This window comes from Poecilia mexicana, unplaced genomic scaffold, assembly GCF_051168715.1.
Source record: "Poecilia mexicana isolate PSO_F unplaced genomic scaffold, ASM5116871v1 scaffold_23, whole genome shotgun sequence".
In the NCBI taxonomy this organism is placed as follows: Eukaryota; Metazoa; Chordata; class Actinopteri; order Cyprinodontiformes; family Poeciliidae; genus Poecilia; species Poecilia mexicana.
In genome coordinates, this window is record NW_028263392.1 from 15,640,449 (window position 1) to 15,668,446 (window position 27,998).

At 36.4% G+C, this 27,998-nt stretch overlaps 2 protein-coding genes across 2 annotated transcripts in view; both read left to right on the top strand.

Annotated features, from left to right (window-relative positions):
- LOC106917301 (leucine-rich repeat-containing G protein-coupled receptor 5A) overlaps positions 1–4,409 on the top strand; it is a 42,864-nt gene extending 38,455 nt beyond the window's left edge. Inside the window, exon 20 of the mRNA XM_014986152.2 lies at positions 274–4,409. Within this exon, the coding sequence (XP_014841638.2) occupies positions 274–968 (695 nt within the window). The 3' untranslated portion in view covers positions 969–4,409. The remainder of the gene's footprint in view (positions 1–273) is intronic.
- A 154-nt stretch (positions 4,410–4,563) lies between these two features.
- On the top strand, positions 4,564–27,363 carry myrfl (myelin regulatory factor like). Its single transcript, XM_014986150.2, has 26 exons — positions 4,564–4,734; positions 5,094–5,173; positions 7,961–8,211; positions 10,172–10,326; positions 11,781–11,874; positions 12,292–12,353; positions 13,134–13,602; positions 14,929–15,138; positions 16,059–16,254; positions 16,342–16,418; positions 16,838–16,948; positions 17,022–17,112; positions 17,413–17,613; positions 17,690–17,798; positions 17,886–17,995; positions 18,730–18,875; positions 21,897–22,055; positions 22,139–22,210; positions 22,375–22,421; positions 23,284–23,448; positions 23,537–23,581; positions 23,748–23,832; positions 23,937–24,011; positions 24,842–24,953; positions 25,719–25,790; positions 26,010–27,363. Exons 4-26 carry the CDS (start codon positions 10,242–10,244, stop codon positions 26,100–26,102), a joined length of 2,886 nt encoding a protein of 961 aa, XP_014841636.2. The 5' UTR covers positions 4,564–4,734; positions 5,094–5,173; positions 7,961–8,211; positions 10,172–10,241; the 3' UTR covers positions 26,103–27,363.
- The last annotated feature ends 635 nt before the right edge of the window (positions 27,364–27,998 follow it).

The following is a 27,998-nucleotide window of genomic DNA, read 5'->3' on the forward strand; positions in this document are numbered from 1 at the left end:
GTGGTCAATTAGGCAAAATCAGAAATAAAGTTAACAAAACTCAACAACTTCAAATCTGACACCATGAGTGAAAAATCTGCAGGTATTCATGAAATAAGACATTTTAATATAAGAGCCATTGTAGATAAAAAAAAAAATACATGGCATAAAAAATATGTAGCATCATGTTTCAAATCCATTGAATCATGAAGTTTGAATTATTTGATATCTTATTTGTAAAAATGCAGCAGCATATTTTAAAACTCAGCCATGTTTTAACTCCTGTTCCCGCAGGTGGTTCTTCGTCGTCACTCTTCATCCGTTTGTCGATCTTCCTCTGCTTCCTGCTCGGCTTCGTCATCACTCTGCCTCCGCTGATGGCCGGGCACAGCAGCTCCTCCTTCTGTTTGCCGCTGCCTTCGTCGTCCTCCTCTTCCTCCTCCCTGGCCTTCGCTGTCTCCTTGGTGCTCTTCGACTCGCTCTGCTTCCTCGTCATGACGCTCGCCTACACTCGCCTCTACTGCCGCGCCAGCAAAGCTCCGCCAAACTCCGACGACGACGTGGCGTTGACTCGTCACGTCGCCTGGCTGCTCTTCTCCGACTGCCTGCTCTACCTCCCCGTCGCCTTCCTCTCCTTCTCCTCCCTCCTGCGACTCCCTGCCGCCGGGCCGGAGGCGGCGAAGGGAGTCCTGCTGCTCGTGACGCCGCTTCCGGCTTGCGTAAACCCGCTTCTCTATCTCCTCTTCAACCCGCTCGCCAGGGGAGAGCTGGCGGCGCTGGCGGCTCGCGCCTGCAGGGGTGCAGCGGCGTCGAAGTTACAGAGAAGGGGCGTGACCGGAGGACGGCCGCTGGATTCAACGTACGACGAAGACGCGGAGAAGCAGTCGTGTGACTCGACTCAAGCGTTGGTGGTTGTGGAAGGTGTGAAGGAAGAGGAGGAGCAGAGGAGCAAGACGCAACAGTCGCTGTCGGCCGCCCAACGTCGCTAAACGGACATGAAACTCACACGTGTAGTTTTTGTGTCTCACCTGACAAAAGCTTGAATATCGATCCCAAAGGTTCTGCTTCATTCTAACAGAACCCTCAAAATCTGCCTCATTTTAACAGGGACCTGTTGTTCAAAATTCACATTTACACTTCAATTTGGGTTTGAAAGCACTTAAAAAAACAATAAGTTAATGTTTTTGGTGTCTGGAAAATGAGTCATTTCTAAAACCTCCCAAATATTAACTCGCATTCTACGAGCACTATGCCATCACCTAGCAACGAGTGGAATTCCGCCTGTTACCTAGCAACCCAGGTGGAGCTCCAGCCTGTTCTGCTGGTTTTCCACTGTATGTGCTGTACAATGGCTGCTGGAAAAGACAAGACTTTTGTTGTTGACTTACCATCCGGAAACTATTTGCTGCATTTCTGTTAGTTGTGCAGGAGGCTCCACTTCTGCTTTTTAAAGATGTACGGTTTTATAGTCGTGCTCTGTTTGCAGCTATTTTCATGTGTGAGTGTAAACAGTGAGTTGGGGGCGTGGCCAGCAGCAGCTTGTTTGGATTTAAAGTGACAAGACCTAAAACAGCTAAAATCTGATTATCTAAGAATGATTTTGTGCAAAAACTATAATGAACATGATTTGTATAGGCCATAGAAAGAACCTGTTCAAGGAAGCAGAACAGATCATCCTTTAGGTTTTGGTGGATAATCCTGCATGTTTTAGTGCGACAGATTTCTATGACGATGATAGAAAAAAGGAGTAAATTTCCACAAAAAAATTAAGAAATTTTCAGTTTAATCTCAGTTTTGTGACTCTTCTCTTGATAAATGAAATCCTGATAATCTGAAGCATTTAAATGTGAGAAAAATATGTGAAAGTGAGTCTCAGTAGCTGATTGATGTGATTTCTGAGGATATAAATACATTTTTTTAGGTTTTATTGATTTTTTGGTGTTTTTTTTAATCCCATCTAAATGAGGCGAAAACACGTCCAGAAATGACTTAAGGCACAATTTCATGAATTTTTGCTCTGCTTTTCCAGCTGTTGTCAGGTGAGATCAAACCTACAGGTCCAGCAAATGTAGCAGCAGCTGAAGAAGAGAAGCCAGAACTCATTTTTTCTATTTTGTTCCTGTTTTGACCAGTTTGTTTCAAAGGGTCGCAGACATCATGAAGGGTTTCATTTTAAAACATGGTTTTGCAGCGACGCGCCACCAAATGTTCGCTAATGTCTCGTGTTTTTGCGAGCGAGTGTGAAAACTGCAGCGTGCGTGAGAGTTTCGTCAACCTGGAGGAGAAAACCAGCTGCAGAATCATCCGTCCATTCAGTCTGCAATGTTTATATCTTTAAGCTCATTCTGGCCTCATTTTCAGGTCACGAGTATAAAAATAATCTGTTTTTGTGTTGTAAATAGGCGCTACTGTGACAATCTTCATTTATGTAGACTGTGAGAAATCTGTTTTTTAAAGGTTTTTATTGTATGTATATTACAGTTGTTTTTTAACGCTTGTCTTTTTCATGTTTGTCGTGTGAAGTGGTGATTGTGAACACTGTTTTACATAAATGTGACCTAAAATACCTGCAGATTTTCTCACCTCTCCTGCTAAACTTTTGGGCAGGAGAAACATTTTCTACTTCATTTATTTATTTTTTTTTAAATGGTCCAATGTTATATATTTTTTAGAGGAAAAATTTTAATCTTTGCTTCTTGTGGTGATTTAATGGATATTTTAGAGTCATCTGCTTTTGAATAAATCAACTGTTTGCTTTTAAATCAAAGCTACTTTATATATTTCAATATATTTTTAATCTAAAATCAAAAAACAGCTGTTGAGAAGCTTAAGAAGTGAAACCTGCTTTGGTTAACATAGAAACTTTGATTTATAACCATAATTTTGCTTTATTTATAATCAAATAAAACATTAAACTTTTACAAAAATAAATAATTTCTTATTTTCAGTAAAGTGCTCCATAGTTGGGGCAATTTAAGGACATAGTCTGAAGACAAATGACAAAAATGGATGGAAAAAATATTTTTTTGCTGTTTGAGTAAATTTAATGCAAATATTTCATGAAAAGTTTAGTTTTTTTTTATCTGAAATTCAAACTTATCCACATTTTCATTTAACTGAAGAATAAAATGTTGCAAAACAAGATTTGTTTTAATCTTTTACCTTAATTATTCAAGTAGTATTAAAATAATCCAGCTGTGGTAATTTTCCACACAATTGGGCAACTAAAAATTAATTTTGACACAGTTTTGATCAATTAAAAGTGGATTTTTAAAATATATTTCAAACAGTAGACCTGTTGAAGTATAAAAAAAAGGATACATTCAGTATCGGACAGCAGTTTTTCCAGTATGAACAAATCATTTCCACACTTGCTGGCTGGTATTTTGGAAAGCAAAATTATTATTTTGGGTGAATCACATTTTTATAACCTTTTTGCTGTATTTTTCAGGTGGGAAGCAGAAAATACAAACAAGTTATTTAATTTGAAACAAACTTAAGTGGATAAATTGAGCAACATTTAAGATGAGTCTGCTTCAAATATCAGTGGTTATAACAAGAAAAAACATAAAATCTCCATTTATTTATAACCACAACATAACAGTTGAATAACTACAGAAACGTGACCAGAGGGACTGGGAATCGAACCCATGACCTTCCGATTCCAATACGACTGATATATTGTTATTGACACATTGCTTAAATTACAGGGTTTGAGCAGGCTACAGTATTCATGTTGGATTTCCTCAGTTTTCCTTCATTATCGTGTTCATTTAGTTTATATCTCAGCTTTTTCTGTGTATTTCACCTTAAGTGTTGTTATATGGGCAGGTTTTTCTTTGATATCATCCCATTTTATTTTGAATTCCACTAATAACCTAAATACACAAGTAGATGGAAATTATTTTAGATCATGGTTTCTGCCTCCCTCAAAAATTACCCCACAGTTGGTCTAATTGTAACAACAAAACCTAATAACTGGTAAAAGAATTTGTCTTGATATGTTTTTCTGTATGTGAAGTGGTGATTTCTGGTAAAAACACGTTTTCAGTGTTGTACTTTCAATATCTAACGCTTTCACTTGCAAAAAAATAAAACATAAACCAGATGAAATAAGAGGGCGGGGTTTAAGCCCTTTTTATGTGTCACCACAGCAACAATCAAATGAATATATAAAAAAATGAATAATCACAAAGCATGACTGTGAATGTGTGCTGTGTTAAAAGATTGCTGCTGCACTTTTCTGTAATCAGCACTTAAAATGTAAACAAATGTTTCCTGAAAACGTAAAATGGTTCTTCCCTCCAAATGTTCATCTTGTCCCCTTGTAAATCTTTGTAAAGTACCTTGAGTATTTGTTGGAGTCTAGTTTGTAAAGTTTAGCTTGAAGTTACAGTTTGTGACGTAAATAAATCAGCAGTGCTGCAAAATGTATAGTTGAGTCTGTTATTACAAGTTTACATTAATGTAATGTAAAGTTGGTTTCTTTACTAACTTCGCCAGATCCCGTTTCACTCTAAATTCGGAGCCTCCCTGAACGCCTCATACGTCCGCAGTGTGACGTATTAACGTCAGAGTTCAGCGCTAATGGCAAACATGTTGTCCGGGTGCTGCAGACTTCTATGTGAGACAAATTATGAACAAATTGGTATAATGTCCGAAATAAAGTCAAAATATCTGAAATATCTGTATTGAGAGAAAAAATTACCTCTCCAATATAACTCGGCGCTTATTGTGACGAAGAAAACCGTTACGGTGAGTTAGCATTTTAGCTGGGTTATGCTACAGGGTTTTATTGGCGCATTAATATTATTTTTTTAATATGACCAGAAATATGTTCTGTTCACAGAAAATACGTGCTTTGACTAAGTAATTTGGTTAGCTGCTTAGCTATTAGGTTAGCTAAAGTGCTAAGCTAATGAAGCTACGTCTACCATGACTAGATTGGCCAAAAACTGTAATTGAGTAATATCACATTACTTCAGTATATTGTAAAAAGAAGTTATACTGGGTTTTCTAAACTCTCCCCTTTGTTCAGAGATTTTATAGATCGTTTTTAGTGATATTAAACAGAGGTTTTGTGTTAAAACACAAAAATGTATTCGTTTTCCCAGATGTCCGGCTATGTGTGGACAAGGCCTGAAGCAGAGCTGCAATGCCAGCCTTGTGATCATTATTTCATGGTGTTTAAAAGGTAGGAAAATATTTATAATATTGGTGAATACTGGTTATTAGCCATAACAGCAATATCAATACTAGATATTCCTATCATTGCAAATTTTCATATCGTCTGATCCTTAAAATAAATTCTTAAAATATATAATTCTTTGTACTAAATTGATGTAATCTGAGTTTCACTATTAGAAGAGATGAAATAAATAAATTTTTAATGATGCTCCAATGCTACGCTGTCCAAACCCATCTGGATGCCCCTAATAGCAAACAAAACAGGGAAGCTACAATCACCCATCAGCCCTTGAAACAGATGGTTACCATGGAGACCCAATGCAGGCTGGTGGATGGACATTACTGCTGACCAGTTACTCTAACATCTCTGCTGACTTGTCTGCATGCCTGGGAGTTGCTGGTTGATGTTCTGCAGTAAATCACTCACACATTGATAATCGCAGTCTTGACGTTTCCTCCTCTTTGAAGGTGCGTCAAAGTTCCCCCCATTTTAGTCATTTCTCCTCATCTGACATTTATAGAACGACTGATGACTAAATCTTTATGATCAGCCCTGGTGAAGTATAAAATTGGCTCAGTCATCCTCTACCTTTTTGAGTTTTTAGACACATTTCAGGATGTACTGATGTGGAACAGTGACTCCATGACTCCTGATGAAACAGTAACTGACTTAACATAAACCTTTATCTAGCTAGAATGAGTCTGTCAGACTCACTGACTGATGTGGATGAATCACTAAATGAAACCTAAAAGTGGATTTTTTTTTAACTCTGAGAAGTTTAATGTTTGAAAACTTATCAAAATTAAATGTTCTTTAAGGATTTACTATTTCCAGTTCTGCCAGATGAGTTGAAAGAGAAGCTTCAAGGATTTTTGTCAGCAGAAAGAGAAGGAAGAAGTTCAAACCACCGCTCCTATCAATCATAATGGTCAAGGGTCGTATCCCTACATTGTATCCCCTACTCCAACATCTTTTTGTCTGACTGACATACAACCAGACAGATTTAAAGAGGAAGCAAATGAGCTGGATTATCAGTGCTTGCCAACAACTGATGGTGAATCCAGGACATGTTAAATTAAGCTGTTAGCAACAAACAGCAACAGTCTTCAATCAGAGACCGACTGACTGCTACTGGAGATCAACAACATTTGATTAAATAAAGTATGTTTGACTTGAGCTCAATTTCTACGTATTGTCTTTAATTTCATATTTTATTACTCTTGGATTATTTACGTCTTCTTTGGTTCTCTCTCCACCTGTCCACCATCAGCCTCAGGTTTTTTTTCTTACGTCTGTTTGAAAGTTTGGGTGGATTTTTAGTGTTAAGCTGCTAACTTTATGTTCTAGTCGTTCAAACTCAACTGATGTGAGTCATTCTGGGTTATTTCTAAAACAATCGCACAATTATTCACAACAAATCACAAAGTCTGACTCACGTAGCTGCTGATGATGTGCACTCATTGCAACGCAAATGAACCAAAATGGATCTTAGACTTTGATTTATCTGTGGTATAAACTGTTTTTGGGTTTATTTCACACCCATAATTATTTATGTAATTGTTCTAAATGGTATTATTTAATTTAGTTGTTATTTTATATTTTAACTCGTTTTGTCCAGATGGGTCTCCTGTTTTGGGTTAAAAGATCCAAAAATTAAAGATGATGCTACATCGCCATCTACTGGGCAAATATGGAATTACAGTAGAACTCAATTTAAATGACACCCAAACGTTTTTTTTTTTCATTAAGCCAAATAAACGATTGTTTTTTCTCCTTTCACTGAAATCCATTAAATCAGTCCATCTGTAGTTATAAAACACCATATTTAAATTCATGTAAAAAATTTCCTTTCCATTCTGTTGATTTATTTGAACTTCAGGAGGTCATCTCTTCATCACGTATAGATGAGTGAATGCATTGATTTGATGTGTAATTTTTACCTGCTACCTGTATTTTTTTTTACACTGAAACTTGTGTTTCTGTGAGTCATGCGGCACAATTTGGAGGTGTGTGTTCCATCGACCCCAACGCCATTGACTTCATGGTCCGACATTTTATGATTTCCTGAATTTATTGGACTTTAGGACTTTTCTGTAGGAATAAAATTAATTCAGTTAAGTACATTTGACTAACATTTTTGAGAAAATATACTTTTAGACATATTTTTAGTATTCCATACTTTTTACTTTTGCTTGACGTATCACTACTCTTACTTGAGTAAAATTTCTGGGTTTTTTCTCACAGAATAAAAAACAAACATGTTTTAATTATAAATTTTGCAGACACACACAGTTTTTACTAAAGTTTCATTAGTTTTGAGAGAAAAATTATTTTGAAAGACCTTTCTTTTGTCTGATTTTGTTATTTTTTTGTTACATACATGAGTTATTGTCATTTTGGTAAGATGACAATAACTCATGTATGGTGTAAAATATTTATATTTTGGTAAAATCTGAATATGTAATTTTGATTATTTGATCGGTTATTGAATATTTTTTACCAAATACTTTTTTGTCTTTTTTGTCTCAACTCACCTTTGATGAATGTGGAATTACGTTTTGCTAAATACTTTGTTACATAATTCTGCCCTATTAAAAATATCAATTATTAATTTGAGAAAACAATGTTTTTTGCAGGTTTTGCATGTTTCTTTTCAGCTAAAAAAGCACAATAAGTGATGCACTTGCACTGAAGTACAGCATAATGGAGGTGAATTAGTGTTACAGGAAGGTGACTGGCTGTTTTATGACTGCGTCAGATGAGTGAACACCTTTTATCTTTTCTTGTTTAAAGCTCAAAGTCCACCTGACAGACACAGGCGATCCACAGACAGTCACCACAAACCGATTTTTTAAAAGTAGCTAAAAGAAGTGATTCTACCGGCTGGAACCTCACAAGAAGAGGTTTGACTTTGGATATATTGGTAGAAACTTTGATTCTGGAGCTGAATTCGCCCTCACACATGGATGGTACCTGAAGACGAGCGGGTCGGATAAATTTCGCCGCTGTCCGACTGGCTGGCAGCCATTTTGGAGACAAACCAGGTGTGTTTGAGCAAACATGTTGAGATGGTTTCTGTTTAGACAAGATGGTTTTATCTGCCTTATGGTGAACCATTACCGCTGAAACAAAGATCACAGTGATTCTTTTAGTTTTAAATAATTATGTCATTAACTGTCCAAATCTGCTATTCATTATGAAGTTTGAGGGCAATGCAAGGAAAATTAAATAGTTACATTAAAAATAAGATTTTAGCAGTTGGTTAATATTCTTTGAACTCCGTCTGTACTTTAAGCAACATCTAATTTTGATCTAATGTGACTTTCATGAACCACATTAATGTTTTCCATGGTCCGATCAAGCGGTTTGCTGCCAATAGGAAAGTTTTAACAAACTGTTGATCCAAAAGTTGAAAATATATTAAAAGTCGTGATACTCAGGTTGATGAACTGGCAGTTTGAACTCTGCACTGAAGTTTACAGAGGGGTGTGTTCAGTTGGTTATGAGGTTACGTTTAATTTTCTGTGGCGTTTGAACAGAAAAATGTGATGTCCAGAGCTGAAAATAAAAACATGCTAATAAAATATGTAATTTTTAGAGCTTAGTTAAAGGTTATGACACTAAGATGCAACCAAAACATTTAGGAGCTTGAGTCCAAGTCAAAACGAGAACTGGTGTATGCTTAGAGACTTAAATGTTACGACCAATTTATTAAAATAGCTTTATTAAGGAAACAAAGGTACTTATGAAATCAATCTTAAAGACAATAATCTGGGTATATTTTACCCTTGACAATATTGTAGTAAAAAAGTCTTTATAGTTTTAAAGTATTTTTAAATTAATTTAAAAAGTACTTGAAGTTATGATTACTGTGACCTACAGTAAGAACTAACAGGATTCAGCAAAGCAAATTTGATGCTAATGATTGCTAGCATTGATATTTACCGATAAGCTAGCCTGTTTTTTTATTTGTCTTTATGGGAAACAATCTGCTCTCTGTTTAAAACTGAGAAAAATAATCTAGAGACCTGAGGAATACAACAGATATCTAACAAATGACTTAACAATCTCATGTTAAAAGGGAACTGCTAACAAACAAGCTAACTTTGCTAGCATCACAACCATTTAGCATGTCTGCATCATTTAGCATTTTTCTAGACATTTTTATTTCATGGAGACTTAATTTGTTAAACTGCTTCTTATCCATTGTGTCATAACAAGTGTAAAATTTAAGCACTTAAAGACTATTCATTTTAATTGATTTTAATAATGTCTATTCAGCAACCACAGCTCTACAGCTTCTATCGCTTGTTTTGGGTTTATTTTCAAGAGTTGGTGCTTCGAGTCCATTCATTCTCTCTTGGTACAGTACCGTTTCTTTGCCAGCTTTCTTAGGACGATTAAGGACAAAACTAGACACACATCAACATTCTTGCTCCTCTACAGCATCTCTGGAGTTCAGTACAGTTTGTTTATTTCTATGTGTCAGTTAAAAAAATCCCAAATCCTATCCATCAGAAAGTCTTTAGTTCTCTGGACATTGGATCGATTTAGATGGAAAGTAACACTGTTGACAAATCTTTTGGAGAGATGAATGTATGTTTGTTATCCTCGTTAGCCAAAGGTATTGGCTTCGCCTAATACCTTTGGCTAACGCTTTTACACTTTGGCCCATACTCTTACGGTCCACAGCAACAGAGGTTGCAGACCCTAAACTAGGCAAGCCATTATTCATCTACAACATAGATGGACAATCTATGTTGTAGGAAGTATATCAGTGAAACGGTTGTCATTGGGTGATTGTTATAAACCAAGATAAGGATGGAACGTATATCATTTATGAGCTAAACTCTCTTTACATTTAACAAAAGCCTTTAGCCTTGAACTTTGGATCATTACCTAATGGTGATGGATCATCACAGCACAGAGTGTGGGACTCCTAATGGAAAAAGCAAATCTTCTAGCCCCAATATTTACCTGCTTAATGCATTGTAATATTCTCAGTCTCGTGGTCAGCAGCAGCTGCAGGTGGAGATCCTCCTGACTCCTCCACGTTCCAGCGCAGCAGCACCCCATGCATGGCAGCATGGAGCCTGGAGCCAGTGGGCCACCGCTCCAGGTTCTTGGAGAGAACGAAGCACTGCAACAATTCTTCAGCGGTGAGACGTTCCTCAAATCTTCACAGCAAACCTGAAAATATCAGTCAACTGAAAAACAAGATTTTAAAGAACTTAAAGGATGTCCCAGTTATCTCTAAACATGAGAATCCAAGATTGGTTCAAGAGACATTCCGTAGTTTTAAGCATTCTCCAGACAGATGTGGTTTTGTTTTTCTTGGACCTTTGAGGTACCCAGAACTATCTTTGGAGAACTCCAATCTATTGTGATTTAGTTGCTCTTGTGAAGTTTTTGAGGTGTAACTAAACAAACTGCACTGAATATGGTTCATATTGCAAGCAGAACTTAGTCTGAAAATGACCTTTCAATTTAATCTCAAAGATGCAACACACCAGTCAGTACCAAAGAGAGAGGTGGTTTATTAGAGGTTTGAGAGATAAGCAGGTGACTCTTAATGCTTGGTTGGTGATCTTATAGGAAGATCAGGTCTTCCTACTCTTTACAGTCTTAAAATTATGCTAACAAGGTTCATGAAGTCTTAGTCATTAGGGTTAGGGTTAGGTAAAGGCAATGTGATCTCAAAGGGTGTGTGGGACTGGTTTTAAGTTTTTAGGTTAGTTTGGAGAGACTTTGATTCTAACAGGTTTCCTGCATGTTAAGAATACTCTTGTTTTTTGAAGAAGTTCACTTGTTTCTTAAGAATTTTCCAAGACATTCCAGGGTTTTCCAGGGTCTGCTTAACAGGGTAGCGATAAACAGTCTTGGTTCTTTATGGAAATAAACCAAAATTGTAATTGAGGTATTTTATACCAGGAGTTTCCAAGTCTACTCCTTGAGAGATACTATCCTGCATCTCTCCTCATAAGTTGACCTAATAACAAGACATTCATTTGACTCAGGTGTGTTGGAGAAGGGATTCCTCTGAACATTGCAGGATAGTACTGGTGTTTGTTTCCACCGTTCAGCTGTTTGTGTTTCTGGTCTTTGGGCTTTTTTGACAAAAGTTCGAAGTGAACTTTTGTAATGTTGCAAAATAGAAAATGTGTGTTTCTATCCACTGATCTGGAGCGAATAAACCACGATTGGTATTTTAAAAATTTTCAGAGTTACGTGGCTCTGGTACGGCACAGATCCTCCAGTGGAAAGACAGTTCGCTACTTAGTGTTTCCATCTTTTTGGGATCAAAAAATGGTAAAGTTTTTCCAAATTTTACCATTTCTCAGTCTTTTTTAATGCAATAAAACATTGATGAACCATGGGTGGTGATAGTGATCCAGTAAAGAATTGTCAGAATGTCAGTGGTGTTGAAGGAGTATGGAAATATATGTAATATCATTTATTCGTATCAGTGAATCCCTAATTGATTTTATTGAGAAGAATGAGGAAAAAGTCTAATTATATGACTGTAATTACCAACTGTGATCATAGAGTTTTGTATATTAGTTTCCTTTCACTCTGTGTGAGTCCTGATCCATCATATTGCTCACCTTTTCAGGTCAGGATGTCAGTAGTGTGTTGGACAGCTCCGTTGCTGTCGACACCAGCATCCTGGAGCAATACCTCAGCAACGACATGGACCCCAGCAACTTGTAAGTCTCAGAGGAAGATCATTTAATCATTTAAAGAAAGGCTCAATGCTCATTCAGGCACCAATAAAACACTTAAAGGATTAACTGTAAATAAGACTAGAGATTGGATAGATAGATTAGAAAGTAGTTTAATTATTGTGTTCATTGAGTTATCAGAAATCCTTGCAGCCATGTTCTTGGTTAGTTTCTACTTGGTGAGAGTCAGCCTGTTGTAGCTACAGTACAATGATAATCAGTTTTATGTGGGAAACTTTCTACTCCAGTGTCGTTTCTGAGCACATACTCTGTTATGTAACATCCATAATTTAACACTGACCCAGTTGGTTGTCAGATAAGGGAAGATTGTTGATGGAGACGGCTCCGTGTAGGACGGCACGACGATCACTGATACCCGGCTGTTTTTGTTTTATTTTCCAGCATGCTTCCTGAGTCTCCTCCTGACTCGAGTTCGGAGGCCTGTTCTCCTCCACAGATACCAGGTAGTTTTCAACACACTGCAAAAACGCAACAAGCTATTTTTGGTCTAATTTCTAGTGCCTTTTGAATTATAAAAGCTAATGTCCTTCTCTTGTTTTTACCCATGTAACTAAAACCTATTTCCACATGTAATGCGGTAAGTTTAACATTACGGTAGTTTTTGTTTTAATAATAACACATTTCTACTTCACAGAAATTAATGCAATTAATTGTTTCAGTCAGTTTGAAACAATTAATTGGATTAATTGTGATTAATTGAAATAATCATCAACTAATTTAGTAATCAAATAATTAATTGCAGTATAAAAACTCAAACTTTGCTGAAAGAACAACATATTAAGAGCAGAAATTAGGCCAAAAATGTACAAAAAAATATACATTTTGCATTTGAAATAAAAAGTCCTTGTAAGTCTGTTCTACCCAGAACTGAAATAAAAAAGGTCTCCCATTAAGCACCTTTTTCTGTCCAATTATTAATCACTGAATGGAAACAATAATCAACACATTAATACTGCAATGACCTTAAAGTTTATTAAATAAATTAGAGTGGTTTGTAATGAAGGTCTTCATTATTTGGCTGGAAACACTTAAAAGGGCCATCCTAACATGGTTAAATGAAAAACATGCAGAATGTGCCAAGTTTTTATCTGATTAATTGACTAATCACCAGAATAATTGTTAGAATAGTATAAAAATACACAGATATACATTAATCTACATGTTATAAAGGCTTCTGTTGTTTTTATATTTTTAAAGCATGTTGTGTTTTCTCCTGTTGGCAGATCTCGGATATGAACGGTCCTGTTGGCCCATCTGTCCAGAGGGGTTTCAACCAGCAATGTACTGTCACTTTAAGAATCGAGGACCCATTCCCCTCGACTCTGACCGACTCACTCGACCCACTTCCTGTCGGTTAAAAGATGGCGGCAGCAGCGGCGGCGGCATGTCCCACTCTGACTTTCTGACCCACAACCAGCTCTGTGGTTTGGGCCTCACAGACTTTTCTGTAAAGTCTAGGACTCCACCTGATCCGCATATTCTACCCGTTCATCAGGACACCAACCACCCACCTGAACACTACTTGAATTCAGGAAGCATTTTGCAAGGTTACACTCCACCCTCTCCTCCTTCCCCACCCTTACCTCCAACCAGTACCTGCATGTCTGCCATGACTGACCCAGGTCTGGTCCAAAACCTCCCTGTGTCATCTTCGCACTGTGTGCTGGGTTCAGTCTCCACATCGCATCCCTGGTAAGCAAACTTTTGGTTTTTGGAAATGACTGTGTGTGGATTTGTGGGGGAATACCCGAGATCCCCTTTAAAACCGTTTGATTGGCTGATGTTCTCGCTGTATGCGCTGTAGAATGGCTGCTGGAAAAGAGAGGAGCTTTGCTTGCATGTTGATCCCAAAGGTTCTGCTTCATTCTAACAGAACCTTCAAAGTCTGCTGCATTTTAACGGGGATCTGTTATGCAAAATTCACATTTATGCTTCAATTTGGGTCTCAGCTGCTTCTAAAAACAGCTAAAGCACTTTAAAAAAAACAAGTTAATGTTTTTGGTGTCTAGAAAATGAGCCAATTCAAAAACCTCTCAAATATTAACTCACATTCTAGGGCTCTGCTCCGTAACCTAGCAACCCAGGCAGAGCTCCAGCCTGGTCAGCTCGTTTTACCACTGTATCCGCTGTACAATGGCTGCTGGAAAAGGCAAGAGTTTTGTAGTTGACTTACTAACCAGAAACAACTTGGTGGGTTCTTGTTGGTTGTGCAGGAGGCTCTACTTCTGCTTTTCAAAAATTTACGGTTGTATAATTGTGCATCTGCTTGCAGCCATTTTCACATGTGAGTGTAAACGTTGAGTTAAGCAGCAGCTTATTTTGATTTAAAGTGACAAGACGCCCAAAAACAGCTCATTCTGAAAGAACTGAACAGACTAAAATCTCATCTAAGAATGATTTTGTGCGAATCATTGTAACAAGTTCACACTCTGCTTTTAAATCTTGTTAGATTTGAGTGTATCTATGAAGACATTCAGTCGTGTTAAAAGTTAAGTAGGTTGTCATCAGCCCACTGTTTTATGATGGTATTCTAGGCCCAAAAATACCGCAGTGTTGTAAAATTTTGTCATTAGATGAGACAAGATGAGTTACAGTGAACTCATTACTGATGAGAGGGTGAATGGTTTACCAACAGGAACGTCACACCCTCAGTTAAAAACTGGATTAAGAACAGCGTCCAGTTGTAATCCTGGATTAGATGTCAGCATGGTTCAGTTTGGGTGATTTTTGATGAACTTGATGACATTCAGTGGATAAAATTTGCCTATTTTATGATTAGAGCTCAAACCAAGAGGTGTAATTGGTTTGATCTTTTACATAATATATTACTTCTTATCAGATTGTTGATCTGTTGTCTCTTTTTATTGATAGATTTATTTTTAGTTTGACTCTACAGCGCTTTAATAAAACTTAGATAGTAAATGTAAAGGTAAAACTAAACTGGACCATATTTTACATTTAAACAGGGCATTATTGTGAGTTTAAATCTTTACGAAATTGTATTTAATTTTTCATCAGTTCCCAGGACAGTAAAAAGAGAAGGAGATCTGAGTCTGAGGAATCATTTGCAGCAGTTGATGCTGCCAGTTGTGAAAGGGATGGGACTCATAACGCTGGCACTGGAAATACTTTAATTGGACCGGGTCAGAGTTCCTCCCGGTTGCTCAGATGGGAACATTACAGGCGGGAACACTGGAGCACTTTATGCAACACCAGCTACCAAACGCTGTAAGTACAAATCCCTCTGAACCAAAGGGTTTAATTAGGATCGATTGAGGGCATGAGGGGCATGAAGTTACTCAGTCAAGAATTACAGCTAATTATTTAGCTACAAACTAAATATTTAGTTAGCAAGTCAAATATTTAGCTACAAACTAAATATTTTAGATAACAAGCCAATGGCCTGAAGCAAAATTAGGTTTGTTATTTAAATATTTATCTAGCTTACAGCTAACTACATAATTAGGTTGAAAATGAACTATTCAGTTCGCTCAGAGATAACTAAATGTTTAGTTTCTGATATATATAGCTTGCTAACTAAATATTTAGTTTGGCGCTAAATATTTAGTTGGTAAGCTAAATATTAAGCTGACTTAGAGCTAAATATCTAGTTTGGAGCTAGTTAGCGTGCTCACTAACTGTTTATGGAGCTAAATACTTAATTTGCAAACTAAATATCTAGGTTGGAGTTAAATATTTAGTTGAGCAACTAAATATTTAGCTTCCAGCTATAAATATTTAGTTTGGACCTACATAGTTAGCTTGCTAACTAAATACAGAAGTTGGAGCTAAATATTTAGTTAGCTAAAAATTTAGTGTATAACTAAATAGTTAGCTTGCTCTCTTAGTATTTATGGAGCTAAATTAAGCTACTATTTAGTTGGAGATAAATGTTTACATATAGCTCCAACTGTATAGCATATAGCTAACTACACTACATGTTTAGTTAGCATGCTATTCATAAATAAATGAATAACATTATGACTTATGAAAAATGAACACCCGTTTATTTCTCTCATTATAGAATACATAATCCAAGTTATTGCCATTAATCTTTGGTTGAGTAACTTAACTTTACAAATGGCAACCCATAATGTTGTAAAAGTTGCACCAAATCAACAGAAAATGTGTTATTTTGTCTGTTTTAGGGCGCCTCCTGAGTACCATATTGATACGGATAAAGGCTTTAACTATTCTCCAGCTGATGAGGCCTTTGTGTGCCAGAAGAAGAACCACTTCCAGGTCACAGTTCACGTTGGTGTGGCTGCAGAGCCACATTATGTCAGAACACCCAGCGGTCTGCAGAAAATCGACCACTTCCAGATTAAAGTGTTTGGGATTAAGGTTCACAGCATCTTCTGTTTCAATGTAGAAATGATGATCTCTCTTTCCAGTACTCAGAAATACAAATTAAAACTGTATTTTTTGTAGCTTGAAACACCCAGCCATGAGGTGACGATAGAGCAGTCTCAACCTGACCGCAGCAAGAAGCCCTTCCACCCCGTCAGGTTTGGATTAAAACTACATTAATCTTCATAAACCAATCAGCCAATCTGAAGAGTAAATGTTTACTTTTCTTGGCGTTATGCGCAGACACATTCACAGCTACACATTTTGTAGTCGTTAACTTGAGAAAAGGTTGTCCTTCTTCTCACTTTCTGCTATGAAATCTGAGGTGAGTCAGTTAGTAATCATAGCAGTTATGGTAATTATAGCTAGCATAGCAGCTGGTTGTTTTGCTAGCTAAATTGTAGAATAGCTAAATTGTAGAATTGAGGTTCTAATCCTAGCAATAACTTGATGGGTGTAGAGCTTCCTTTTATATACATCGCTCTCTGTCTTGACTTTTTGAACACAATTTCAGTAGAATTAAAAGCAGAAAACCGTGAAAAATTATGTGTTAAGACGTGTATCTGTCATCATCCAGGGTGAGTTTGCCTTGTGGCAAAATAACCACAGTAACTCTTGGTCGACTGCACTTTAGCGAGACAACGGCCAACAACATGAGGAAGAAAGGCAAGCCCAACCCTGACCAGAGGTATGACAGCAGGCACACTCAGGAAACAATGAGCTCTGGAGGAAATAAATGCTAACTGTGTGCATGTGTGCAGGTACTTTCAGATGGTGATTGGCCTTTATGCTGCCGTCAAAGATGAGACTTTTCTCCTGACGGGCCTGGTGTCAGAGAGGATCATTGTTAGGGTAAAATCACTTTCTGTAACCAATATTTAAATAACCAAACCTGCAAGTAGGGCTGGGAGATATGGCTTTTATACCAGGTCAAATTTCCAATTTTATTAGTTTTTTTTCTTGCTTTGTTTCTAAACAGTAATTGCAAATGAGAAGAATTTTCAGAAAAGAGCACACTGGTGTGAAAAAAATCCAGATTTTCCTACAATTAAATCCTCAAAAACCAAAAATTCTGTTAACCGATGAAGTTGACTTATCACCCAGCTTTACCTGCGACTGTTGAATTAAACTGATGTTGTCCAACGCCTTAAGGCGTCCAATCCAGGCCAGTTTGAGATGGACAGCGACACCTTGTGGCAGCGCGGGTCAGCGCCGGACTCCGCGGTCTGTTACGGTCGGGTCGGTATCAACACCGACTCCCCAGATGAAGCCTTGGTGGTGTGCGGAAATGCTAAGGTGATGGGTGCCATCATGCAACCGTCTGACAACCGAGCCAAGCAGAACGTACAGGAGGTAGGACAAAACAAGCCGGGGTTCTTATGTTCCCACAGAGTTTCTGTGAGTTCAGTGAAATAATTTTGTCTTTCAGGTGGACTCTGAACAATTGCTTAAGAGAATCAATCAGATGAGGATAGTTGAATTTGATTACAGGCCAGAGTTTGCCTCCAACATGGGAATAGATCACACCCATCAGACAGGTGCTGGTATTCATAGCTAGAACTGGTACACTGTGACTTCTAAAGGGTTAAATATTTCACATTTATTAAAATCATGTGACATTTCAGGAGTGATTGCTCAGGAGGTGAAGGAGCTGCTTCCATCGGCGGTCATGGAGGTCGGTGACGTCGTCTGCTCAGACGGAGAAGTGATACAAAACTTCCTCATGGTTGATAAGGTATCTTTTCATTTATCATCTATATTCAAATGTGCAATTCTTAAAGGGGACCTATTATGTAAAATTCACTTTCTGCGCATATTTATACTTCCATTTGGATCTCAACTGCTTCTAAAAACAGTTCAGCCATTTTTTTGGCAATGTGTGTTTGACTTTTGGTATCTGGAAAATAAGCCCTTTCAAAAACCTCCCAATTGTTAAGTCACATTGCGCCGTTACCTAGCAACCCCAGCAGAGTTCTGCCTGTTACCTAGCAACCCAACCTGAGTTCCAGCATGTTTGGTCAGATGTTTTTAGCTCTGTGTATGCTGTACAATGGCTGGTGGAAGATACAAGTATTTAGTTGTTGACTTACCATCCAGAAACCACTTGCTACATTCTTGTTGGTTGTGCAGGAGTCTTCACTTCAGCTTTTCAAAGATGAACAGTTGTATAATTGTGCATCTGTTTGAAGCCATTTTCACATGCGATCATAAATGTTGAGTTGGGGGTCGTGGCCAGCAGCAGCTTATCTGGATTTAAAGAGACAAGAGACCCTAAAACAGCTCATTCTGAACTGACCAAAATCTAATTATATAACAAAGATTTTGTGCCAAAAATATAATAAACATGTTTTATATAGCCAAGAGAGCTATCCTAAGAAGCATAATATGTCACCTTTAACAACTAATGATAAAGAAAATTCACAACATGTTGGCAGATATAGCCTTAACATCCTTTTTCTCACTTTACAGGAGCAGATCTTCATGGAGAACGTGGGAGCTGTACAGCAGTTGACGAAGCTTACAGACAACCTGGAAACTCGTATCCAAGAGCTGGAAGGTTGGAACCGCAGACTGGCAAAGTTGAAGAGCCTAACAGGCAGTCTGCGCTCCACCAGGTACTCATCTTTATTTATCTAATCTTTACATCTGTAGCTGGAGAGGAGAAAGTATCCAAAGGGTGGGGTTTAATAGAAAGATGAACGAGATTACAGGCAGTTATCAACGGGTTCCAGCTGACAGCTTTGACTGGGCCAAGAAATCTGGGCCTAGATTGGCCTCCACCTTTTAATTGTAAATGTCTGAATTTATAACTTAATGAAAGAATTCATTTAGGGAATAAAATTAAAAATTATACTTTAGTGAGCGCTATTAACTAAAAAGTTAGTGGTGCTAACCGTAAAATGCTAATCTCAAATGGTAGTACTGCAAACGTTAACGCAAAAAATGTATGCATTGTCATTTATTCTTGAAAAATTAGATTAGATTTTTTTCCAATATATTTGAAAGGTCTGAATTTATAACTTATTGAAGGAAATCATTTAGGGACTAAAATTAAAAATTAAATACATTGTGGTTAGCGGTGATAAATAAAAAATTAGAGGTGTTAGTCATAAACAATAGTCTTGCTAACGCTAAAATGCTATACTAACATAATTAGCAGAGTTTATTGCTAAAGCATTAAGTTCAACTGTATTCATACCCACTATGTGAAAATGACAGGATGTGTTATATCGCCCCCTACTGAGCCAAATTTGTTGTTGTCTATCTGTACAATTTGCGCTTCAGGAAGTGTAAAAGTACAGGCTGCAGTTCTGCAGGCTATAGTTCTACAGGAATCAATTTATTCATTTGTTGTATACTTGCCTCTTGCTTAATAAAGTGGTTTTTTTTTTTATAAGAGAGAATGTGAGGAGAGGAAACAGAACTGTAACATAGACAGACTTCAAAATAAGAGCATGAATAGAACTTCAATAAAACTTCAACACAGATGTCAAACTTTATCCAACTGAAAGTTTGCAAAAAAAAAAGCCAAGTAAATTAGTGTGCTGGAATTTATCCTGAAAATTTAATTTAGGGGAAGCTAATTTTGCTAAATGTTTTAAAAGTTAGCAAAACCGCTAAAGAAAACATTAGCTAAGCTATTAGTGCATTAGCTGAAGTGTGTCCACCACTGGAAATGTGTATCAAAATGATACATTAAAATTTTACATTTTAAAGCAACTTTTTAAAATGTTGTGTTATTGTAATATGTAATTTATGTAAAAACATAATAACAATTTACGTTAAAAAAATTTTCTGCGTTTATATATTTCACATAAATATAGAATAATTTATTTTATGCACAATTCCGTTTTATTACAATTTTCACATTTGAACATGTTGGGTTTTGACACTTTTGGCTTTCCATACAATAAACCATCTACCATTACAGCAGAAAACATGGAGATGCCAAAGTAACGGAGCTGCTTCCTGATCCAGAGTCAGGTTGAACCAGGATATTTGACCTGTCTTTGAACATTTTACATTTTACTGGCACAAATGAATAAAATCAAAGTCAGAAAAAGCTTTATGTATTTTTTGGTCCACTTCTGATCAGTTGTGGTTCTAAGTCCAGAGACAGATTACTTGTAACCGTGCAGCAGCGTGGAAAAACTGATAAAATGACTCTATTGCATAACCGAGGCTGTAGAGAAACTGAAGGACGTTGCAGTTCAAGGACAGGTTTTCTGGATTCTCCTGCAGATTTTTAACCATCTAATTTAGATTTCCATCTAAATTAGACGGAAACATTGATCCTGATCCGCTTTGCCATACCTCCTTTCACTAGACGCTGCTATGCACTGTTAGCCTGACTCTGAGTGCTTTAGTCAGGTAATGTAGGTCAAGGACAGTCAGGAGGCAACAGCAAATTATTTTCACCTTCCTATTTATTCTGATAATGTAGAGGTTTTATTATCCTAATCACATACTATAATCTATATGTCTGGAAGCAGAACCAGCAGTTGCATATCAGTAGATAACCCCGTCTGTAACTGGACCTGCAGCAGACTTCACCATTACTTATCTGAATAGTAAATACTAGAATAAACCAACTTCAGATCTACTTTAACAGCATAGGAAATACCCAACACTGACTGAAAATGCTATGTAAATTTGTCAGGATCATATTTTTTTCTGATATTTCCATCATGAAAAAATGCTGCTTTTGTGTTTGGCATAAGCAGCTTATAACCGTTATTTTATAAGAAAAACTATCTCATAAGCAGAGAATATGAGATTGTTTCCGATGTTCCTGAATGCAACACCTGGGATATTTTGAACCATCTGCCAAAGCTGTTGTGATTCCTCAGGGTCAAAGGTTGAAACTGAGGGGGGGAAATGCATTTTTTTCAGTTTCAAATCTTTTTGCAGATTCTTCCCCCCCCCCAGTTTACAATCTATTTACTTCTGTTTCAAATGTTTTTTATCTTTTTCAATTTAAAATTTTTTTTTCCAATTACAATTTTTTTCAGTTTCAAATCTTATTTTTTCAAATAAGTTTTTTTTTATCTGTTTCCAATCTTAACCTACTTCTGTTTCAATTTTATTTTTTCAGATCTATTTATTTTTCAGTTTCAAATATTTTTTTCCAGTTCCAAATCTTATTATTTTCTATTTCAAATTTCATTTATATCAGTTTCAAATCTTAAATTTTTTCAGTTTGAAAAAATTTTTTCCAGATTTTTTTTTCTCTCTTTCAGTTTAAGATCTTGGTCAATAATCCCAAACTAAGCTTCTTACTTGCTTTATCACCTTTTTATCACTTACGGCCTTTACTGTTTTATTTGTAGCAACCTTTTGCACGTGACGGCACGCTCTCCAGAACTCCGCCATGATGGACATCGAAACAACCGATGGGCTCCTTCAAAGCTAGTCTAAAAACAGACTTCTGTAACCTAATACAAAAACAAAAACAAACATTTTGGGTCCAATTTAGCTCCATACAGAACTAACAGAATGACTGGAGTATATCACTTCATGTTTAATGCATCTACTTAGTATTTAATTAATGCATTTCACTTTTTGAAATAATTAATTTACTAAGGTTTTTAAAATTTGCTGGTGTATAGATGGTGAAGTTCTCGTGTGTTCTCCAGCAGTAAAGCTCAGGTCAACGCGTCGGTGCCACCAACCCCAGAACCGGGTAGAGCTGCAACCACTCAGAAAAACGTCTGGTGTCAGAAATTCATCCAAATTCTTCAGAATAAAATCTTCCTGGCCAGCATCTTTACCTTCTTGATCACTATGGCTATCTGGTGAGGAAAGTTATGCTACTGCCTGCCTTTCTACATAAAGTTAAATATAAGTAAAAATGATTTTTGTGTGTTTTTGTTTGCAGTATAATCTCCGTTTCAGTTCTCCACCTGGTAACTGTGAAGGCGGTGGACATTGAGAACCTTCCCACCAACAGGTAGCCATCAATATTAAAAAAAAAACATTTAGATGATAAATAACTCTTGATAATATTCATCTTCCTGCTCCATTAAGGAAGTTTAAACATAATGTCCATGCAGATACCTTTATGTCGTTGTGTGGTTGCCATGATGTGATTTAATTTTATTTTATCTCCTTTAGCACCAGCACTGTATTGCCTATGTGGACAGAAGAATCACCTACAACAGGTACTGTTCTCGCTACAATGCCACACTTAAATCAGTCTGGAAATATTAATTAGTATTTATTGATCTCAAACATTTAGATGTGGAAGAAAATCAAAACTTGTTTATTTTTTACAAGCGACATTCATGAATGTTATTGCTTAGATTTTCTTATTGTTGTTCACACTTATATTATAATGCTAGTAGTCCTTCATTCCCCATATTTGTCTGTAACAAGGTTATTGTAGTTAAATAAAACTAACAAAACTGAAATTGGGAAAAAATTGACACTGAAAAAAATAACACAGAAAAACCATTGTAGAATAAAATAAAGCTGCTTTTCTCTTGCTCTCTGTGTCGGCTGTGCGACACGTTCAAGACGCCACTTTATGTTTCAGGATTTAATACCAAAAACACTCAAACATTTCCCACACAAAGAACAGAACATTCAGTCCATTACAGTTTTATGTTTTCAGGTCTGATGGTTATTTTGAAATTATTACTGATTGTTTGCTGTGGCAGATTAGCTACCGTTGCTAGTAGCTAACCTAACACTGTGTTGGCTGATTATCAAATTTAAACACCTGCTCTACTGATGATCTGTCAGAGTGGGTGTTTAGCTTGCTTTTTTTATTTTTTTAACTGAACCGAAACACATTGAATTCCACAGCACATTTACATGTTAAGATTGTCATAGTCAAGCTAGCATAGCTGAACTACTTCCTTCTTCCTTTCTTCATGAAAACTTTTTCCTGACCTTGTTATCTAGCTGTCCTACTGTGTTTTCAAAGTCCTGCTGCAACGGGTCTAAAATGAAAAACCCAAACTATTATAAAATAAAGCAAGAAAATAAAGTTAATATGCTAACAGTGAGTTGCACTTCCAGTCTCAGCAGTCCCAAAAACAACGCCTCCGGGTTCCTGGCCTCCTGATGTGAGCTTCTGTGATCTGCTGTTCTGCAATGAGGTGTTCTGCTGCCCTTCGTCTCCAGTGGGCAGCACTTTCTCCATCAGGCCGACCTCTGATCCAGCCAGAAACTCAACAAGTACAGGTAACAGCAGCCCAGAAGACCCAGATAAGTTATCCAGATAAGCAGCATAATGAAAGAGCAGAATCAGGCTGGTGTTTTTGTTCAACAGGAGCAGGAAAAGAAACAATTAATCACCTGAAAGCTACTGGAGACTGTGAGTATTACATATCACTGATGTAAAGGACAAATAAATTTAAACATGTTTTCAAAATGAAACAAGCTCGCGAAAGTATTCATATCCTATGAACTCTATTATTTTGCAACCATAAACTTTAATGTTTGTGTTTTATGTGATTGATAGACTCTTTCCTCTCCATCAGGGCGAAACACAACCATTCATACATTCATGATTAAAGAGAACAACCAGGTGATTGACGGCAAATACTGCATGAGGGATGAATGTGGGTAGGTCGATCAATAGAAATTAAATGACAAAACAATTAACCTTAATTTGCTTCTTTGGACTAGTTGTAGTAACATTTCTGTCTGTTTTGTTTTCTTTTATTTAGGCCTGGGAGATACATTTTTAGAGTTCCTGTCAGCCAGTTTGTCCCTGTCAACATGAGAGTCACGCTGCTTATGAAGTAAGAACTGATGGAATCAAAACATAGAAAATAAAACAAATTTTTATGACTTGCTTAAATATTTTGCAGAAACTCCTCGTCTCTCATGTAAGAGCTCAGTTTTTTCCTTGATGGATTTAGGAATTTTGCCAAAGTAGTCTTACCCTTGACACTTTTTCACACTTCAGCTGCTATTAACTTGTCAGCATCAACAGATTCCTAATAATTGCTTCTTAGCTTAAGGTAAAATTAGCTGCTACTAATTTGCTACCAAAGGATGAAAAAATACCCATAAGAAATCATTTTAAACCTCATATCAGATCAGATATATGGCCCTTAAAATGGCTGGTTCCTATGAAGTTGAAGTTTATTAAACATTTTTGCCCAAAATTCTCAAACTCCTCGAATTTATAGTTAGCTAGTTATTATCATACTCTTGCTGTTAGCTAGCAGAGGTCTTTTTGATCCCTAGCTGATGGTATACTGGCTTTCTTTGTCTGAACAATATTTCAAAGTAAAATTTACTGTATAATGTTCCCCTCATATTTAGGCCCTATACTGTATGTAACATCTTACTATTTTAATTATTAACATAATTAAAGAAAAACAGTTAGCCAGTTAGCGCCATATTTTTGCGGTTTACTAGCAGTAGCTTTTTTTGGCTCCCTGGCAAATGGTAAACTAAGCTGCTTTGAATAATATTTTAACGGTAAAACCTCACAGGAATAATAAATTATCCAAGCTTGACATCTTCAGTTAGCGTATTGCTAACTGATTTCTGGTTAACAGTAATCTAAGTTACTTTCTTTGAAGATTGATTGTGTAAAATGTTCTTATTTATTATGTTTCAGTTCTTCTGAATTGCTGGTGGTTCATCTATGTGATGTAGATGAGTCCACCCCTTGTTCTGCAATAACGAAAGAAAGAGATGACTCTGAATATAGGTACCCATCAAATACACAGGTAAATTTTTTTATTGCATTTCTGTCTAAATCAGTTTTAATATTACACAAAAATTGGGAAAGTGTGTATAAACGGCTAATAACCATAGAAATGTTTTTTAGAAATGGACTTTACCCTCTCTGGAAGATTTTTATGTGTTCGGTCCAGGTTAACAAATAACAGAAAATTTGAAAATTCATACTTTGTCATGTTATTGGTAGTAGTGGACCGAAATGCAAAGGCTGAAGGCGTAGATGGAGATGAAGATTTAATACAAAAAGTGATGAGGCTTACAAAATGCAGCAGTGTGTGAGAACCATGGACCAGGGCAGATGAGCTAATTGATAATATATGTGAATAGTTAGAGCAGGAGAAGCTAGGAAGATGCACAGGGGAACAAGAGAGCGGGAAATAACTCCTAACACTGAAGAAACACCACGACTAGAGAAAACATGATAAACTAGGAGGAGACAAAGACATGAGGAGAAACTGTACAGGAATTAAGACTGATCTAATAATAAGAAGAACAAAGGAACACAGAAACTAGAATAACTAAAAGGACTAGACATAGAAATAAACCTAACTAGAATCACTGAGGAAGGATAGAGGTAGACCATGACATAAAAGATAAAGAGGACCAGAAACCCCAGAGTCTTTACAGATGTTTATTAATTTAAATTGTAAAATTCTTCATACAGTGAAGGTAAAATTGTTACACAAAAGATCCTACAGTGGGTAGAGTTGGAAAATAATTTACTTATTTGATTAATTTGTCTGTTTCTGCAGGGGGAACATGAGTGGCCTCTTCATGTGGCTCGCCTCCATTACAGTTCATATCACTTCCGGTCCTCAGTAGCTGTAAGAAACAAATTATTTCTTTTTCATATTACATAAATCACAAATAGCTAGCCAGCTACAGTATCAGAAAATTAACCATATTCATGGTAATTTAGGCAGCAGCTAACTATATTTATGACAGTTTGTTATTTTATTACAAACATTAAAATCCCTTGGATATTTTATTTAAACATTTATTTAAACCATGGAAATATTTTTAACTGTTGCACGTTTCTCCAGGGTCAAGCAAACTGCAGTACTGACCACCACTACGCGGGGGCGCTCTTTACAGATTATTACTTCCATTTCTACAGACGCTGCACAAAGACATAAACATTAGCTTCTTCCTGAAAATTAATTATAACAAATGATCTCATTTAGCAGATCTCTGCTTTTACTGACAAAAAACCTGAAAACTTTTACTACACTGTTGTAATGTTTGTTTTTTATAAATTCCAAATGCATTTTATTGTGAAAGGAGGCAATTCTTCAGATTACGTAACTAGTCACATTAAATCTGTTTTCTTGCTTTGCTGATCTTGACTCAGAAAAATTTAAAACAAAATAAATTAAAAAAAACTGCTGTTTGCATTTTTTTCCTCAGTGAAGCACTTGAAAGTTTTTCTTTGTTTACGTAAAGCCTGAATTTGTAGAGTAATAAATCTTTGCTCAGGGGCTTAGAAATGAGATTAGAAATGGCTGGTTAGCAGTTTACGCTTCTGTTGGCTACTTAAAGAAACAAATGTCTGAAATCTGTTAAGTATTTGAAATATTTCAATTACTTGATGTTTCTGTTGTTGTGAGACTAAAGTAGTACACAAAATGGGCAAAAAATTGAAAAATATATATATTTTATCAAAAATGTGAAATTAAAATGCCAACTTTATGAATTATTAAATACAAACATGGACTTCTGAAACCCAGTCCCATTTCATATCCAGACCTGCAAATGTTCACTGACCCAGATTCCATGGATTATTTTGATGTAAACCTGGGTTGGTGGTGGTGGTTCTGGTCTTACTGGGCCAGTTTCTTTGTTCAGTTTATGTTAGATGTTTAGTTTCTGAAAGTCTCCTGATTGAAATAATTTGACCTATGTCTGGGTTTTACTGACATCTCAGACAAAAGTTAGTGTGTTTTCACTCCTGGTTTGATTGGTGACAAGATTGCAACATTTGTTATATTTTCAGTTTATGTAGTTCACTTTCACACTGCACTGAGTCAAACAAATCACACCCTCTGAAAAACTTGTTCCCCTCCTCGCCTGTGGGGGCGCTGCTCCAATAACTACTGAAAAAAGCAACACAAAAACTTCAGGAGAAGACACTAACTTTATTTCCATTACAAAAGTGCACAAAAGTTTTACAATATTCTGCTAATGTAAAAAAACAAACAAACAAAAAAAAAAACAGTTTTGCAGTTGTGTGGACAGGATGAAATGGGATTGAGTCTAAATAATACAAAAATGCTGAGGTTACCTGAAAGAAAGATACAGTGACGTCGTGAGTTATTTATGAATGTAAAAGTGTTTAACTTGGTCTTTTCTATGAGCTGAGTGAATCCCAACTGCTTTAATAAAATATTTTTAAAAGTTCTTGGATGGTTGTTTTAATTTTTTTTACATTTTGCATGATGTTTTAGAGCTTGAGAGCTTTTTTTCAATATCCAAACTTCTCACTTTTTACATATTTAATCCACTCTACTGACAGAACTGCAACTAATTTAGACTTTAGAAACCAGAAGATATTTATGACTAAGAGCAGTGAAGAATAAGATGAATGTAAAAGATGGTTTAACACTTCTTTATTTAATTCTGGATGGCAAGTCAACAACAAAACACTTGCAAAGCACGGTAAAACTAGCTGACCAAACTGTTGGAATTCTGTTTGGGGTTGCTAGGTAACAGGCTGGGGTTGCTAGGTAACGGGTTGTGCCTACAGATTTATGATGTTACATTTTGGAAGTTTTTGAAATGGCTCATTTTTCAGAGTAAAAGGCCGCCTTTAATCAATTTAATATTTTCATAGAAGTTAACTTTTTAGCCGTCAGTAGTATTTGTTTGGAGTTTTGGTCTTGAAATGTGTTGTTTCATTATTCTTATAGCTTATTTAAATAAGCAGCAAAATGTAATTATTTTTTGATACTTCTTTACATTTTTTTTCATGTCCACTCTGATTTTTGATAGATTAGTCTGATTTATTTGTTTATTTTAAAGAAGTCTCAACAAAA